This window comes from Benincasa hispida, chromosome 9 (assembly GCF_009727055.1).
Source record: "Benincasa hispida cultivar B227 chromosome 9, ASM972705v1, whole genome shotgun sequence".
Classification (NCBI taxonomy): domain Eukaryota; kingdom Viridiplantae; phylum Streptophyta; class Magnoliopsida; order Cucurbitales; family Cucurbitaceae; genus Benincasa; species Benincasa hispida.
Window position 1 is genome coordinate 87239964 of NC_052357.1, and position 19124 is coordinate 87259087.

Genomic DNA, 19124 nt, shown 5'->3' on the forward strand with positions numbered 1-19124 from the left:
ACTAAACATTTCGTGGTCTGGTCTTATACAAATTCGTTTATATAGAATATCCCCACTAACATGTCTAATATATGAATGATCAGAATTAAATCATTTGTAGCACATTTGTAACACCTAAAAAGCGGGTCATACTTGTAGTATCACCAGGATAAGATATCCAGCCTTATCCATATACTACAGACCATTTAGGTTATCACTTAAACATGATCCACTTGTATGTCTCCACATATATGTTTAAGTTACAACAATAACCGTAGATCTTAGTTTATTGTTTGTGGTTAATGCAACTAAAATATCATATATTTCATAGACAAAATGAATAAACATCAAATATTATTAATCACTAAAATGTTTGTTCATACAAGGTTTACAAACTACAGGATCCTACAAGATTTAGGGCATCAACCCCAACAAAACCCTTATACTGGTCCATAGCCCTTTATCTGGGTGGTCTATTATGATAGACTTGATGGTCCTTAGCCCTTTATTTGGGTGGTCCTAGTACAGACTTAATGGATAGAACTAAAACCTTTCAACTCCATAGTTCTTTCTTTAGGTCGTCTTTGTATGGTCTTGATGAATAGTTGTAAAATCTTCATAGCTCGATTTTTTGGTGGTCTATTGTGATAGACCTGATAAAGCAATTAATGTGATTGTGAAGGTGTGGGCGCCTTCTATGAAAAAGTTTAAGGGTCTTTTTCTAGAGCTTTCAAGTTGACTCGAGGTTCTATGTGCATGGCCTTAAATAGCATGCTTTTATCGTGGAATCAATGAAAAATTAAGAAGTAAAACATGTTGCAGTGGTCTCAACCATAGGTATTGAAAGTTCAAGAGGTAACTCACTCTCTCTAACAAGGTTGTTGCCTCATTTCACTATGCATCGATTCAAATCATCAAGATATTGATGTTTAAGTTTGGTTTCCTAACTTTGCTTGGAAAACAAGTTTTAAAAAAATAAAACAAAAATAAAATATTGTTTTATTTGCTATAACAGTCATTCATGGTGAATTGTTGGGAATGACTGGCATAACAAAAGAAAAAACACGAATTAATTGTTGGTGATTAATTTCAAGAATAATTTTAATTAATTCTAAAACCGTTTTTTAAATTAATTTCAAAAGGATTTTTTGTTTTAGAAACCAATCTTACCTTTCTTTTAAATAGCTCAAAGATTTGAAAAGAAGATATAGAGTAATTTTTACCTTTTCTATTCGTATGTTTTTTCTATAGATCTATTGTTTTCTAAGCATAATTCACATTGATTTCAATTTTTTAGCAAGTACATGCCTGAAATTGGAAGTTGTGTTAATATTGGGGAGCAACCGATACAACGATTAGCACCAAGGTGGTGTCATAATTGCTTTCAAGACAATGGTTCTTCAACGGCGTAATAACTTTTCAACATCTATTTCTAACACAAATTTGTAAGCTTAGATTTTAGTTTCCATCAAGGGAAAATCTCAAATAATCTTTAAAAAAGAATATTTTAGAAATGTTTATATCAAATTAAGTATTTAATCAAAGGGTAATTTGAATTAGATAAATTAAATTTAAGATAATTACTATTTCATTTTTAAAATTCCTTAACTTTTTTTAGTTGGAGTAATAAAAAAATTTCAAGTATAAAAAAAATAATAAGTATATTAAATTTTTAAAAAATAGAATAAAAAAATAAAAAGAGCATTCTAATTCTTGTGACATATTATTTAATTAATGTATTTTAAAATTAATTAAAAATATAAAAGGTCATTATATTAATCATCCAAAATTTCTTTTTTGTAGCAAATGAAAGTATACACCGAATTTGTAATTACGATTCAACTTATCCCTTAAATAGATAAGTAAACAACATCATAAGAAATCATTCTATTCATTCATTTTTATTACCAATGTACCTAATTTCCATTACATTCTTAATTGTCAAGAAGTTTGGGCCATAATTACCAAATCAACCTCACCCAAAAAAAATTTAATATTACTATCAATGAAGTCTTTTGGGATAATGGGTTAGTTATTATAATTTTAGGTTATTATAGTTAGGTTATGATAGTTTGCATATGGGATGTAGATTATTTTAGTTTTGGTTATAATAGTATGTGTTTGAGGTATAAACTATTTTAATTTAAAAAGGAAATAGTAAACATTATAACAAATAATAAAAAAGTGATAAATATAAAATAGTAAAAACTGTAGTAAATACTATAGTATATGAAGTTTTGAAATAATGTTGGCGATAGCTAATTGAAAGTTTTAAAATAGTTTTTAGTATGGCAAGAGGTGGTTATTATATTTTGATGACAGTCATTGTCTCAAACTCCGTTTGAAACTTAAAAAGTAAAATTTTAAAAATTAAAAATTAAAAAACAAAAAACTTTATCCTTGAACTTGTAGGAGAAGCTTCTATGAGAGAGGGCTATTAGTAGAGTAGTAGCTAGGTTTAGGACCATAATTTATTTATTTTTTTTTTCTTTTTTTAATTACAAGGACAGAACATCTAGAGAATAGCTTATAAGGACAAGAACACACTAGAGCTATGAAACCTCATCATCTCCCTATCCTTTTTTTTCATCTTTATACAAAGAACCAAATTTCTTGGGAGCAAAATAAAAAATTCAAAATATCTTTTCAGTCTTTGCTTTACTTTTTCAACTCTGTCTATATAAAATTATAATTTTTTTTCCTATTAACTGCCTAAAAATAAAACCTAATGATTTTGTCATTCAAGGTGAAGCAGTCTTTGAAATATATATAAGATCAAATTAAGGTTCATAAGAGAAAAAAAGATATATTTTTTCTTTTACCATCTTAGGCTATCTATATATTTATTGTTTATTCTAAAGTTTTCATTTTATTGAATTGAGTGTTCATGTGGATAAGTGGTGGTTGAATTACAAGTTTAGTTATATCAAATAGTTTTTTAAATTTTAAAATGTCTAATAATTTTTTAAATTTTCACTTTTATATCACGTCAACTCTATAAAGTTTCTACTAACTTTTTAAGGTCTCATTCGATAACCATTTCGTTTTTTTTCTCTTTATTTTTGAAAATTAAGTTTATTCCCTCCTCATTTTTTACAATGATTTACATATTTCTTATGTATAATGGTTAAATTCTTAGTCAAATTTAAAAACAAAGCCAGATTTTAAAAACTAAAAAAATAGCTTTTAAAAACTGGCTTTGTTTTTTACACCATTGATAAAAAGTAGATTAAAAAAATGAAGGTAGAAGTAGTATTGATAGGTTTAATTTTCAAAAACCAAAAACAAAAAACGAAATGGTTACCAAACATGACCTAAACTTTTGATTTTGTATCTAATAAATTCACAAGTTTTAATTTTGTGTCTAATATATTATTGACATATTTGACTTCTTATAAAATTCACAAATCTAGTAGCCGTAAAATTGAAAGTTTAATATCCTATTAGATATAAAATTGAATTTTTATATCTAATTGATTCGTTAGTTTAAATAAATGTTGAATGTGCCAAAGATTTTGTAACATATCTGATGGACACCGAATTGAAATTTGAGTTATTACCTATATAACATTTTTTAAGTTAGGACTTTTGACTTTTTAAGATCATTTTTAAAATTTTAGATTTTAATGATCTATTAGAGAAATATGGAGATTGAAATTCTATGGTTGTTTATCTCTTTGTGTTTGCTATAGGCTATAGGTAACTGATCCATTTTTATCTTTCCACCAAAATTTGATAAGATACCTAAAAGGTGTTTTATTATAAGGTGGAAAAGAAAAATAGACCTATTTTTTCTTTTTTTTGCTAAATGAGGACCAAAAATTGTTGTCAAATCAAATGAAATCTAATGTTTTGGAAAATTGGCCCCAAAAAAAGGTATTTTTCAAAAGCAGAAAAAATAATTAAAAATCAGGCAAATTTTTAAAATCAGAACTAATTATTGTCATAAGAGATTTACTTCCGAATAAAATTATTATCTATCTAACTTTTCGAAATTTAATGTATATGGACTATATTTTATTTAGCTATGCTTAATTGAAAAGACAAGTTTGACATAAAAGTTCGATAAAAAATTGGAGACATGTTCCTTCTTATATGCTATAGCTTTGACCAAGTGAAACTTTGAAGAGAGGCAACCACTTTTATTTTCCCTATAATTTTATTTTCTAAATTAGAAAAATATTCCAATTTTACCATCTTAAAACTTCGATTGAATTATACTCATACCAACAAGAGAAACATATGTATCGACAAATATAATCTTAAATTATACTAAGTCAAATTTATCCCATTTGGGGGTAACTTAGAAATATGCAATATCAAAACCCCATTTGACAAATTTAAAAGTGATTGTGCTAGAGAAACTTTTTTTTTTTTTTCTTCCTATTATACTAGTGAGGAATTGTGAGAAAGACATGTATATAGATGGAACTACAAAGAAAAGAACATTCAAGTTCATGAAGAAACTAACTGAAATTGAAAAGCAATAGCAGGAACAACTGGACAGAATGAGGTGCGGCAGATAATAAAAGGAAACCATAAAGCTTTGCCTAAATACAAACTTATAACTCTTATGTTTCTACTAAACTAGCAGCCCTTTTCTCCCCTCTTCATTCCAAGTATGTCTCCATCACATCCGAGTACATGCCCGCCTGCTCTGAGTTTCGATATTCGACTGCTTGATGTGGATGATGGTCGAGTGAAGTCGAAGATGACGACGAAGCCATTCTTGCAGGCAAGGTAAAGCTTCTCTTGAACTTATTTTCCATCTTCCTAGCACTCTCAGATTGGCTGTCTAGGCTCAAGAACTCGTTCGAGTTACCTCCATTCATGTTGTGCATAGCTGCAGGATCTGAGTTTGGATTTGCATTCTTCGGTTCGAGGATTAGAGGGAGGTGAGTTTGATCGGGTTTGGTTCCTAAGCTCTCTGGGTTGAACAAAAGCTTGGCATCATCGGCACGTCCTGTTAGGGCATTGAACAAAGACAACCCATTAGGCCATTTGATATCATTCTCATGATCCCCCATCACGTCTTCCATTCGAGCTTCAGACGAATGTGGCATCAGAAACATGTGTGTCTCGTCTTTTGATTGTGGGAAACCGAGCCTATTGGAGGTGTGGAAATTGGGTGAAGGAAGCAGAGAAGTTGGAGCAGATGGAATTGGCCTTTGTGCCCAATTAAGGAGGTTGGGAGGAGGGTGGATAGGAATGGCAGATTGTTTTGAAGCCATTGGGGAAGAGGATGAGTTTCTATTTGAAGAAAAGAGTTGAGTCAAATAAAAACCAGATTGATACCCAAGAGATTCAAAAGTATGCCTCATTCTCAGCACAAAATGCAGATCTTCTGGTATCTGAATACAAATATAAACAAATATCCTCAGCAGCATTCACATCAATTTCCTTGAGGATTGCCATTAACTCATATCTAATATATTCTCAACTCTCTCAAACGTGTGTGACAGAATGCACAAATACTAATACGATGGTCAACCGTTTCAGAAACAGCAACCAAAAAATAAAAGCTACGGGAGAAAATAAGGGAAAAAGAACTAACAATTTTGCAAGAACCAAGTTGAAGGAGGCCATGTCCAGCTTGAATAACAGCAATGGTCTGATCCAAAACAAGGGAGTTTTTCAGAGGAATAAGCAAAATGGGAAAGATAGAGCAGATAAAAACACCATTAAGATTGGCCAAGAACTCACCTGAATTCCTGAATCAAACTGATCAGTCCACTCAGGAGGAAGCTGCATGTTAGCAATCAAAGAAAAAGAAAGACAAACCCATCAAACTTCTGACATCAATGGTGAATAACAAATCAAAATCAATGCAAAAACTCAAAACAAAATAGTTGGATTATCAAAAAATTTCAGAAGTAGCTTTGTTTTTTCTCTTTTTTTTTTCATTTCCATACAGCATCAAATGAACTTTGCCAGTAATTTGAAATGTTTGGCTCGCATTCTGTAGGTTCTTTGAAAACCCATTTATGGCACTTATCTGATGCAACTTTCCCCATCAGCCTGTCCGAATCAATCCAATCACAAAAACAAAACATGAGCACAAAAAGCCTAAAGAAGAATCCTATAGAGAGAGTGAAAAGAAAAGAAAAAACAAACAAACAAAAAAATGGAAAATCCACAACAACAAAACAAACAAACACCTACCCAGTACCCACCCTTCTCCATAATTATATAACTGAATCGACATCTTGCTGAAGGCTTTTCTAACAGGATCATCCCCATCAATCTCCTCCAAGCACTCTGAAACTCTCCCTCGGCAAAACCCATCTTCCCACATTAACATCCTTCACAAAATCCAGTGTAACAAGCAATCATGAATAATCCCACAATTTCAACATAAATACACAAAAGGGTTTGATTATTTAGTACTTACAAGCTGCCATTGTCATCCCCAACTTTGCATCCATTTCCTCCCCTGACTCTTCTATTGAAAATGGAAGAGACCCATTACAGAAAAATGGCTCAAGAACGAAATAGAAAGGAAAAAAAGAGAGAGAAAGGAACATACGGACGAGGGCGAATGGTCCAGAAAACAGAGTAAGTCCAGTCTGAATTGAGACAGACGCTTCTGAGGGCCTCATGAAGGGCCATCATCCCTACAGCTTCTTTGCTCCTGTCTGATGCTCCTGAGCCCACCATTTCTGTCTCTCTGTCTCTCCCTCACACACACACTATGGCCCTTTCTTTTCTCTTTTTTTAAGCTTTCTTTCTCTTACAAATTACACTCTACAAGACCCCTCTGGAAAACACTCTGAATGAAACTAAGCTATGTTGGGTTTATGGGCTGAGAGATTTCCCAGTTTTTGTTTTTTCCCACCACACAAGAAACTAGTAGAATACTTCTTCATCATCCATTGATTTGAACTAGTAAGTGTTCTTCTTCCTACTCTGCTCTGCTATTGTTTGTCCCAAATAAGCAGGTTTTGTAATGTTTAGCAGACAGAGACTGATGAGGTGAAAGAAAATAAAAGGGAAGGGGGAGAGAGAGAGAGAAGTAGAGAAGGAAAGGAAAAGGGGGTTTGGCTTGGTCTTTGTATGATTGTAACTAAACTATGCAAAATAGTAGTGGGACAGCTTTTTCCTCTTTTGAAGCCCCCTCCTCTCTCCCTCAAAACCATTACAGAGATTGTTGTGATTGTGATGAGAGAGGAGTGGAAATTTTGCTTTGTTCTTTGTGGAAATAACCCCCCAAAAAAATCAATTTTTACACCAAAATTTGTCAAAAACTGTAATTTTACCCTCAACTTGACATCAAAGTTGCAATTTTTCGATGAGTATTGAAATTTCTTTTTACGTATAGGTTATAAAGTAAAATTCAACCTTTTAACTTTAAAAAATAATAATATAAATACTCAACTATACTCAAATGTACTCTCAAATAATTTTTTTTGGTTGATATTTGCAGATTTTCGCATGGTTATTCAATGCATTGATCACATTTTGTTTTGTGTCAAATTTTATTTTATTAATATTAGTGGTCTATGCAAGTTGTTTGTTTTCTTTTTCTTTTTTTTCTTTTTCTCTTTTATTAATTGGTAGGTGAAATTAGATGGTAAAACTTTCTAACCCTTAAAAGGACATTTGGGACAAGTGGTTGGTTATTATAGGTTTGTGTTTGGAGTATAGATCATTTTAGTTTATGTTATAATAGTATGTGTTTGATGTGTAAATTATTTTAGTTCGAGAAGAAAATAATAAACACTGTAGCAAAAACTAACAAAATTGATAAATGTAAAATAGTAAATATTGCAGTAAATGAGAGTTTTGAAATAGTATTGACTATAGTTAATTGAGGTTTTGAAATAGAATTTACTGTAACAGGATGTGGTTATTATAGTATTGGAATAATCATTGTTTCAAACGGCGAATATTTGAGGCAAGGAATTAGTTATTATAGTCGTAAGTTATTATAATTGGGTTATAATAGTTTGTGTTTAGGGTGTAGATTATTTTATTTTGGGTCATAATAGTATGTATTTGATGTGTAAATTATTTTAGTTTGAGAATAAAATAGTAAATGTTGTATCAAAGAATGAAAAAAATAATGAAGGTAAAATAGTAAATACTGAAACAGATAAGGATTTTGAAATAGTATTGACTATAATTAATTAGTGAATACAAAATAGTATTTACTCTAATTGATGTTCGTTTTCCTTCGGTTTATTTCCCCTTTTGGTAACATTTGGGTATTTCCCTTTTTTTTTTTTTTCCCTACTTTCAAAACCTTGTCTCTTTTTTTAAGAATCCCACTTTGGCTACAAGGATGAAAGTACATGTAGGCTACAAAATTGTTGGGTGGTTTTTTTAATTATGAATAGTGCTTTGTCTTGGATTATTTTTAAGAGTAACTCACTCATTATTTAAAGAAAATAATAATACTATTATTTCTTGTACTATTATTAATTTACAAGAAAGTTTGTTGACCTATCAAAGAATCGCCATATACTCTTAAAGTAAGATAGCAACCAACTAAGAAAATAAAAAAATAAAAAAATAAATAAGCATAGTTATTTCTTATAATAACAATGAGCTAAATTGTTTGTCACTGAATTTGAAATCCACAAAATATGAAAAAAAAAAAAAATTAAACGTCATAAGACTTGGCAATAGCATCAAAAATATTAACCGACCATGCGAAAAAACATATATTTAGACTTTATATGTCTACGATTCTTCCCTTCTAAAATCAAAAAAAAAAAAAAAATCAAATGTTTTATTATGTGCTTTTTGAACCGCGTCAAATGAAAGGAAGACGATTATTTTAAATGAATCGAAGGAAAACAATAAGTATTGTGTTTTGATGAATGGGTTGTTACCATTTTGATAATATGATGAAGATGGGGAAGAAAGTGAAGAAGATTAGTAGTAATGGGTAAGTATTAATTTTGTCTGAAATATTTGGAAGTGCATGATCACTCAATATTCTTATTGAAAATGAGCAGAAAATGGTATGGAATTGGAAGATTCAGTACAAAAGTTGTTTTTGCCTGCTTTATTTAGCTTCAAGCAAGTAATGCCTCAACCAAAACTGTACCTCAAAGTAGAACCTTGCAAGAAAGTAGCCCTATTCTTTTGCCACTTGAGTGAAATATTATAAGCTATCCTCCTTTCCTTTTTCTTTTTTCTTTTTTTTTTTCAACTTTTACTTACAACTTGGAACCAAATAGAAATTACAATAATTATAATAATAAAACATTATTCTTGTATATCTTACACATCTTTTCTCAATTTTACTTTAAATGAGTAGTTTAACTTAGTCCTACTTTTATTATTAGAATGTTTTGAATCTGTCATCTTATGTTCCGAATGACTAAGCATGGGATCTCAATATAAATTCTATTCTCTAACCCTAATTTGAAATCTGATATTTTTTCCTCTAATAATAAATCTGCTCTCTCGATCTACTCGTTGACATTGACGTAGCTAGTACAATATTAATGAATTACGTAAATCTTTATGTCGATCTTCTATTGTTTATGGTTTTTTTTTTTTTATGGTCGATTTTATATGACTTGTTACATTTATCTAAGGGTATATATATAAATACAAAAGCACAAATAGAAACTAGAAGATTTCAAAATTTAGATAAGAATAACAAAATCAACTCAACTTTGTTATTAGACAGTCTACATAGCTAATCAAATTTAATGTTGTCGCTTTCTTTTTAGAGTAATTACAAATCACACCCTACTTATTTACCATTCAGACTTCAGATAGTTTACATATTTACAAATATACCCTTTAATTTCATTGATTACTAGAAGTAGAAATCAATAGCATTGTTTAACTATACAAAAGGTAGTAGAGTGGGGTTGTATTTAATATTTTATATGCATGATTAATACTCCTTTAATTTTTCTCTAGTTTAAGATTTAAATCTCTAATCTTTCTAATATAGTGAATTATGTTTATATTGATATTAATAATATTTTTATTAATAGATTTGAAAAGCTAACACAAAAATTTAACTAAAAGAATGTGATGTCTCTTATCTTAATAATAAAATATTTAATTTTGATAAAGTTTAAAGATATACGGTGATGGATTTTTAGGTATATATTTATATTATATAAGTAAATGACAAGTTTGATATATATAATCTTCAATATCCCAATAAAAACATTAATATTATATTTCACATGCCAACATAGAATTAAAATTTTCAACCATAATTTTTTAAGGCTCCGTTTGATAATCATTTGATTTTTTGTTTTCTTAAAAAATTAAACTTATTTCATCTACATTTCTTAAGAAAAAATTGCATATTTCTTAAGTACAGTTGTTGAATTGTTAGCCAAATTCTAAAAACAAAAACAACTTTTTGATTTTTTTTTTTTTTTTTAGTTTTCAAATTATGACTTGGTTTTTTAGACCATTGGTGGAAATAGATAACAAACGAAGAAACTGAGGGGTGGAACTAATGTCCATAGGCTTGATTTTCAAAAACAAAAATAAAAAATCAAATGGTTACTAAATGAAGCCTAAATGTTTGAATTTCAATACTATAAAACGTGTCCTTCAATTTTAATATTACAGAACATAGTCTAAATACATAAATCTTCATTTTAAATACAACATACATATATATAAATTAAATTAATAAATAAGAAAATAAACCGACGACAGAAATGTGTAGATAATATAATATTTATTTGAGGAGAAAATTCTCTTTGAGCAATCTTATATTCCACATGTGTAAATGGAGATTTTTCATCCTGTCTTGGGCGAGTCCCAGGCAAGAATAAATAAAAGCACGTTGGACTAGAAAATATTATCTCGTGATAAAAAATATCGTAAAAATGGCACAAATTTAAGAATTAATTCGCACATTCGTTGAAGTAAATTAGCAATATCAAAGAGTCAATTAGCATATGAGATGTGTTAGCGACCGTGAGGTTCATGATTCGAATCCCGTTGCATTCAAAAAAGGAAAAAAAAAAAAACCAATATAAAAACAATATATTTGTGATACACTTTATACTAGTATATCGACCATATATTTTATTAGTATATATATAGTATTTCAATTACAGTGCTATACTAATGATACGCAAGAGAAAAAATAATGGTCATATCTATAATTTATTTTTATCGTGTGTTAATTAATAATCTTGTCAATTTAGTATTAAAAAATAATTTTGCAAATTTAACCAATTTCATTGCTAAGTAAATTTAGTTAGAATAGTCTATCAATGATAGAATAAAAAAGTAAAGAAAAATTTTTAGAAATAGAAAAATTCCAAAAATATTTACACTTTATAGCAAAAAGTCTAAAAGTATTTTGTACTATTAGAGCTTTTTGCTATAAAATGTAAATATTTTCAAATATTTTTTATATTTAAAAATGTCCCATAAATAAATAATAACATTTTATTATATTCGTAAATATTACTACCAGTGAATTTTCAGAAAATGTTGATAACTTTTGAATGAAATATCCAACATTTATTATGAGTCAACTTGATATATAACATATACGTAGTAGTACGCACAACCATATTCCCTTTGCTTTTTTGCTTTGTTCTTTCTTTGACAATTTGTATCTTAAGAGTATTTAACCTTTGAAGTTAATAGTACAAGTATTTTGTCAGTTGAATATTGTTTATTTTGGTACCATGATTTATTTGTTATATTATAAATTTATCTTTATAAATATTAATAGATCTTATATCAATGTCATTAGATTCTATTCTATTTTCAAAAAGCGCGTTAACGTTGCACAAAATAAGTGAGAGAGTATAGAAAAAAAAAAAACCATACTCTCGAAATATGGGAAAAATTTTGGTTGGTTATAGAAATACATGAAAATCTCTCTCAAGGACAAGATAGAGAGTGGAAATTGTTTAAGAGAGGAAAATTAATCTAATGAATTATAAGTTTATGATTTAATTTATATGAATTTGTATTATCAATCTCCACTTTTGATTTGAGATTTTGTAAAAAAAAATGTTCAAAGAAATGTTTAAAGGGAGGGAAATTAATTCCAATTCCCAATCAAAGCAACCAAACACCGCCTCAAGAGATTAATTATTTATTTTTATTTATTTGTCTTTCTTTTTTGTTTAATAATTATTTATAATACAAACCCGAAAAAATAAAGAAAAAAAGGGATTTGGCACACAGAATCTTTGCAGTCAAAAGGCAAGGAGGGTGGGATTCTCAAATTCTGAATTCCTACATTTTCTTAGAGATTATTAATTTATTATCATATTTTTATTATGTCAATTTTTTCTTTTTCTTTTTTCTTTTTAATCTTATAACTTGTACGAACTCACAGGGGTAATTATGTCATATTTGTACGGCTTTTATTCATTCAAGTACTCCACACTTCCTCCACTCTCCCGCCTCCTTTCTCATCATTGATATGTGAAAACCCAACTCTACCCTTTTTAGTTAAAATATGTAGAATTTGGTTGCGTTACTTTATTAATGTTTTAAGATAAGATTGACATTTTTTTTTTGAAAAACTTGGTAATGTATAAAGCAGGTTCAATTATTAAAAAAAAATCTCCTTTGAAAGTTTATGATAAATCTATTTAGTTTCTCAATTTTATTGAATAAACTTCTTTTGGACTTCCGACATTGAATCTAACAAGTCATTATCCTCAACTTCGATGATTTATACTTTTTATGACATGATTACTATATTAATTTTAGTAATTATATGATGTGACATGACGATTAAAGGATGCTAATTGGACTAATGAAGCGTGTTAACAAATTAAAAGACATTTTCTATGTAAAAAAAAAAAAAAGTTGTATTCACTTCAAATTATACTTTATCAAAAGCAATGATGAACATATTTACCAAACTAATTATTTATGAAAATGCCCCAACGTCTTGCATGTCAAAAGGTTTTCACTTGATATAACGAAGGATGAGATTCCCCAATGTCAAATCATGTCCTATTAAAAATAAAAAGAAATTGTAACTTCACTCAATATCCTCAAATTTATTCTACTTTAATCAATCAATCATTGCATGTATTTTTTCACATATCAAAAAATCACGATTTATCAATTAAATCACTATTGTTTTTTTTATAGCAATCTTGATGTAATTATATGAAATGATAATCTTAAAGATACAGATTGTTTTGGAGTCTCATTACAATAATTGAATTGGGGACTAAGATAAATATGATTAAGCAAATAAAGTTTTCATTCATTTCCCAAATCCAAAGCTTTGATTTGTGAAATCATAAGCTAAATCAGAATGATAGGATAACTTTATACCCATTTTTTTTTTCAAAAAAAGGTGGGGGTAATACGGTAATTTTGCTCCAAGGTGGAGAGGATTGGGGGTGCGCTTATCAAAAAGAAAAGTGGGTAAAGTTGGCAGAAAACACATTAGGGGTAAATTATTACTGAAAAACCTTAATTAATTAATTAATTAATTAAAAATGGTTGGGGAAAAAACGAATCACGTGCGCACGTGCCGTGGCAGTGAGTCGGTGCATCGTTTGTAATAAAGAAAAATTGAAGCGCACGAATTGCGGGGCAATGCATCCGCTACTTACGATCACTCGCTCCCTTCAAAGCCACAATCCACGCGCCCCCACCTAGTCCATTGCTTACTTTTATTATATATTAAAATAAAAATATCAACAAAATATCACTTGTGTAGATATAATATTTATTACAAACCAAGCTTAGCTCAACAAAACATCGGAGCATGCAATAATTATTCAACTCTTAAATATTCATTTTTTTTTATTTAAAGTAGAAGGTTGAAGCTTTAATTTCTTAGATCAAAGTATATGTCAATATCATTCAATTAAGTTCACTTTCATAAATACATACATAATTATTATACTCAACAAAAAAATGTGAATATAATAAGCAGTAAGCATGTAATATGCAGTATGATGTATGAGCATTTGAAATTGTGTCTAACATAACTTGAACTTTGAGATATATTTGATAGATATTTATACTTTTATTTTCATGTCTAATAGATTCTCAAACATTAAAAAGTGACTTATAAGCTTTTCAATGAAAGGTCTAACAGATGAATGGCTTAATAAACACAAAATTGAAGGTTGAGGTCTCGTTTGGTAACCATTTGTTTTTTTATTCTTGTTTTCGGAAATTAAGTCTATTTCATCCACATTTCTTACAATGATTTTGCATATTTCTTAAGTACAATTGATGAATTATTAACCAAATTTTAAAAACAATACAACTTTTTGAAAGCTACTTTTTTTAATTATCAAAACTTGGTTTGGTTTTTTAAACCATTAGTGAAAATAGATAACAAATAAAAAAATTTGGAGGTGAAAATAGTGTCCATAGGCTTAATTTTTAAAACAAAATGTATATCAAACGGAGCCTAAATAAATTATTAAATACTTTTAAAAACTCAATTACCTTTTTAGATACAAGATCGGAAGTTTAGAAACTACTTATCAATTAAATCAACCGAACCTTTTTCCAAACAAAAAAAAAATCATCATCACTTATGGTTAGATTGTAAACTTTGAATATGTGACTCTCGTCTGTATCTCTTCAGTTATCTTTACTATTCTAATTCACATGCTTTCTTCTTACAATTCCTCTTGGTTAGGAGGAACTCTTCCTTGAGGTTATTTTGGACCATTTCATTCTTTGAGATATTTTCTTATGAGTTGCTTTGTCGGGATTATAACTTGTTATGTTGTTTTTCTCAATATGACTATTATTCTATGTCTTAGCTTCTTTTATAATATATACATCTTGAGGAAAGAAATGTAAAAACTTTTACATGTTGGATGAGTTAAGACATTGTATTCTCAATTAAGAGTTCAAACTTTCACCCATCCACTTTGCTGAGCTAAGAAAACTTGAGTAGCTAATTCAAACATGGCCCTGTAGCAATTGGAATATTATACTTTTGATTAAATATCATACATTCAAACTATGACCACACGTTCTCATAGGAGGGAGAGAGAGAGAAAAAAAAAATCAAAAAGAAAAAAAACGACAAAACAAAAACAAAAACAAAAGTGAAACAAAAGATCTTGTGCTATACGAATTGGTCTGTCCCTCTCATTTCCTTCCGCGCGTGGGGGTTGGAAATGACAAATTACTTTAATATTTTTATATAATAATAATAGATCTTAAGCTCTGGGCTGAGCCTCCCGCATTGACCGGCCCATGGCCCACTTCATCTCAAGGGGAAAAAGGAGAAAAAAAACCAAAAAAAAAAAAAAGGGGGACCGTATCTTTCGCGGGACCCACATCCGAATCTCCAAAATGAAACCCTTAATTAATTATTTTGACTAATCCTTAATTATAACGTTTACCCTTAAAATTATTATCATGACCAACCTTCAGCAGAGAATAATTATAATAAATTAAGTTTTATCGTATTTTTTAGCCTATTGTTCTTTTAAAGAAATTGTCAGTGTTCCTTTTTACTATTTTTTCATGGATGTGACTCTTTTTCTTTAAAAGAAAAAAAAAAATCTAAAATTGAATAGTTAGTAAACTTTAATTAGGAATCAGTTGATAATTTGCACAAAATTTATTGATTATGCACCTTAAATGGAACAAAAGATATCTAATCTGTTTTAAAAAAATGATAATATCGTTAGAAATCCAACTATATGAAATGGTAGTAACATGGAATTTTTTAATCCAATATTTTTAAGATATGTGAACTAAGCCTGATATATAACCATAATAATGTTTCCTTAGAGTTAACTTATAAAAGTATCTATTTCATTAAAAAAAAAATTATAGAAGTATTTATGAATTTTGTCCTTCGTTTAAAAAATATCTTTACTATTTTAAAAATTTCAATATTATTCTTGAACTTTTGTAAATATTTTAAAACTATCGTTAAAGTATAAATTTTGTTTTTAGAGTTTTAAACGAAAGAGGAACTTGAAATTGTGTGGTTGCATTGATCTAAAGTGATAGGTTGAATCATCGAACTATTTTAAGTCAGTTGTCATATCGTTCTTGGTTAGATTTTTGTTTGAAATTTTTTTTAAAAAAAAAATAAATGAAAGACAAAGTGATAAGTTTTTCTAATAATTCAATATTTATTTAATGTGAACAGTTATAATATCTAAAATTGAATATATTATAAATATTTAAAATCATATCGAGGAAAAATGGTATATAAGAAAATGCTAAAAAGATTATTCGAAAGGACTATCGATAGAATTGACTATATCATATGTACTTTATCCGGCTATACAATTTGTCGCCACTCTAACTTTTTTTTTTTTTTTTTTAAAAAAAAAGGGTCTGTGTTTATTTTGTCCTTCTCGTTGAAAATTAAATTTTAAAAATATATATATATATATATATATATATAAAAACATNAACATGATGTCATTTCAATTGATTTTTTCAAAGGAAAAAAAATGCAAGAGAACAGAACCAGCTGTAAATTATTTAATTATAAAACAAAAAACGGGCTAGATTTTTTTAAAAAATAATATTATTTATATAGTCTAAAAGATACTCTGCGAAGATTTAGTGTACTGTTGAAATTAAATTTGAGATTTAAAGTAGTTTTAGAAATTATTTTCACAATCACTATGTTTGTTGCTTTCCTATGGGCTACGTGACACTGACATAAACATGCGAAAAAAGATCAATAATATGATTTCTCTTATCATACTCTCTCAATATATATTTTTTCTCTTTTTTTCTCATCAAATTTCTTTATTTTTATATTCCTTTTCACTATTAGTATTATTATTATTCACGGTAATGATCACAAATTTCGTAATAATTTTCTAATTTTGTTACGTATAACTTAAAGTTAAGACGTAAGTACATGGAAGGAAAGTTTCATATTAAAGTAAAAAATCCAAAATAGAGAATGATTCTTTTTTTTTTTGTAACTTTATTTATATTGGTGGGATTGGGTACAGAAACAAAATATTACATCTTTGATACCTATAGGAATTATGAATATATTTGTTAATTATAATTTAGATCAGTTTAAAATAATTTATAAGCCAACAATAACTTAGATCAACTGGCATCTATACGTACTGAATATTAAGAGACTTGTGGTTCTCTCCCGTGTGTACTAAAATAAAATTCATAAGGTTCTAAACTTTTTTAAAAAAAAATGTAAGTAACATACTTGTAATTTGACATTGAACTCCCGTAATATATAGTTTATAAACTTAGATGGCACTAGTAGAAACAAAATTTAAGTGGGAATGGATATGAATAGGAATCAAGTACACAAGAAAAAGACTAGACAATATACATAGAAAGATGGTTAGTCCTATTTTTGTCATTGTTCATTTGCTGATTTTTTTGTTCATAAACTTTCAAACAATTTATTTTGGTTCTTGATATTTTTAATTTTTGTTTAATTTGATCATTATATTTTCAAGTTTTTTTTATTGTATCCTAAAAATAATAATTTTTATTATTCTTATTTGCAAAATCATACTATAGATTAATCTATTCAACAAAATTTTCAATACAAAATCATGGCTATGATGCAAAAGCGAACATACCTCAATTGGTATACGAGTGCATTACTAACCATGGTTCGATTTTCTCTACTCCTAGTTCTACTAGAAAAAATAATGGTTGTGATCTAAGAAAAGAGTATACTGAGTATAATGGTTTCTGCTAAAATTGTGATAGAATAAAGTGAGATATCAAATAAGAAATTGAATGGATGAATAGATTTTTTTTTCTAAAAACATATATTTACATTAAAACCACCATCGCAAAAAGTACATACATATATTCAAATGAATAAAAATTAAAAATACAAAGACGTGGATGAGCGTTTTAAAAGTACATGGATCCAAATACACCCCTAGAAGTATGATTCTTTTGCCAATATGTTATTTGAGTTAATTATTATTTTTCATTTTTTTTCCTTGAAAATATGAATTAAATCTTATACATTAAAAAACTATTGCATAAAATTCCAAAAAATGATTGAAGTAAATGGTTGAAAATTTGGCCATAATAGGAAACTTGAATGATATAATGATGACTAATTGAATGGCATCGCCTGTTTTGTAGAGCTGCTTATGAACTGGCATCGAACGAGAGATTTGGATTAAGGAGTCAACCAACAATTAATTTAATTTATTAATTAAACGATAATTAATATTGATGATTACACTTGAATTTATTTTCCAAAAAAGATTATTATTGGTTGGGAGAGAGATGACGTGGCATTTCAAACAAAAGTAAATAGAGAAAAGGGTACAATAAAGAGTAAATAATTTAAATCTCATACCTCTTACAATGGGTTAAGTTTAACTTTTCAAGCGTTGAAAATAAGTCATTTCGGACAAAATTTGAGTATTTGACAATCACTCAAATAGCTATTGGAACTTTTTTAAAGTGTATTTTAAACATTTTTTTTTATCAAAAGAGTTTTTAAAATATATTTTTTGTCGGAAAAGACTTTTTCTTTAGTCAATCAAAACATGCTCTTAGTTGCTAACGCATGATGCAAGTTGAACTATGCTCGCTTTCGTGTATGTTTAATAGATAATAATGCAAGGGGCATATTTCAAATAAAGATAGATTTTGATTGGTAATTTGCAAATCTACGAAAGGAAAAAAAAAAAAAACAAAAAATTAATGATTCAATATAATAGTTCTTAAATTAGATGGATTAAATAATTGAAATTAGCTTTTGATATTACTTTTATTTCAGGAGTTAGTGTTTTGTATTGCATGAATAAGACAACGCAAGATCGAGTATCCAATCCTTCTTTTTGATTCTTGGAGATTTCTAGTCTCTATCATATTATTAAGAATATAAATTTTTTATCGAGAAAAATACTCATTTCATGATGGAGGATGAAGCTTTGGAAAAAAAAAAAGAGAAGCATAATTTTTAATTAAATATTAACGAATTATTTGCAATTATTGAGAACAAGTAATAACTATTTATACTGAAACTAATAGCTATCTTCATTCATTAGAAATTGGACAAATAAGAAAATTTCTCATTGAGTTACGTACTTACGTAAAAATGAATAAACTTCAATCTCAAGAAGTAAAATCTTCCAAAAAACATTCACCAATGAAAAAAAAAAGTCTTTTTGAAAGAAATTATTCGAGAATGGTGAAACTTTTTCTACTTCCAAACCAAGTTTAAAAGAAAACTAGTAAAGTATACATCAATTTTAGAAACT

At 28.2% G+C, this 19124-nt stretch overlaps 1 protein-coding gene across 1 annotated transcript; it reads right to left on the bottom strand.

Annotated features, from left to right (window-relative positions):
- Window positions 1-4433: 4433 nt before the first annotated feature.
- Window positions 4434-7053, bottom strand: LOC120085144 (protein RICE SALT SENSITIVE 3). The gene is made up of 7 exons (XM_039041021.1): window positions 6506-7053; window positions 6371-6421; window positions 6153-6281; window positions 5892-5997; window positions 5683-5724; window positions 5534-5590; window positions 4434-5330 (listed from the first exon to the last, which is right to left on the bottom strand). Exons 1-7 carry the CDS (start codon window positions 6634-6636, stop codon window positions 4590-4592), a joined length of 1257 nt encoding a protein of 418 aa, XP_038896949.1. The 5' UTR covers window positions 6637-7053; the 3' UTR covers window positions 4434-4589.
- Window positions 7054-19124: the final 12071 nt, after the last annotated feature.

Bases quoted from the DNA above. Each gene is read 5' to 3' on its own strand.
- LOC120085144 (XM_039041021.1), bottom strand. From the start codon at position 6,636: ATGGTGGGCTCAGGAGCATCAGACAGGAGCAAAGAAGCTGTAGGGATG. The intron at 5,998-6,152 runs GTGGGTACTGGG...TGATTCGGACAG, and splicing joins TTATATAATTATGGAGAAGG to GCTGATGGGGAAAGTTGCAT. The intron at 5,331-5,533 runs GTTAGTTCTTTT...ATTTGTATTCAG, and splicing joins AACTTGGTTCTTGCAAAATT to ATACCAGAAGATCTGCATTT.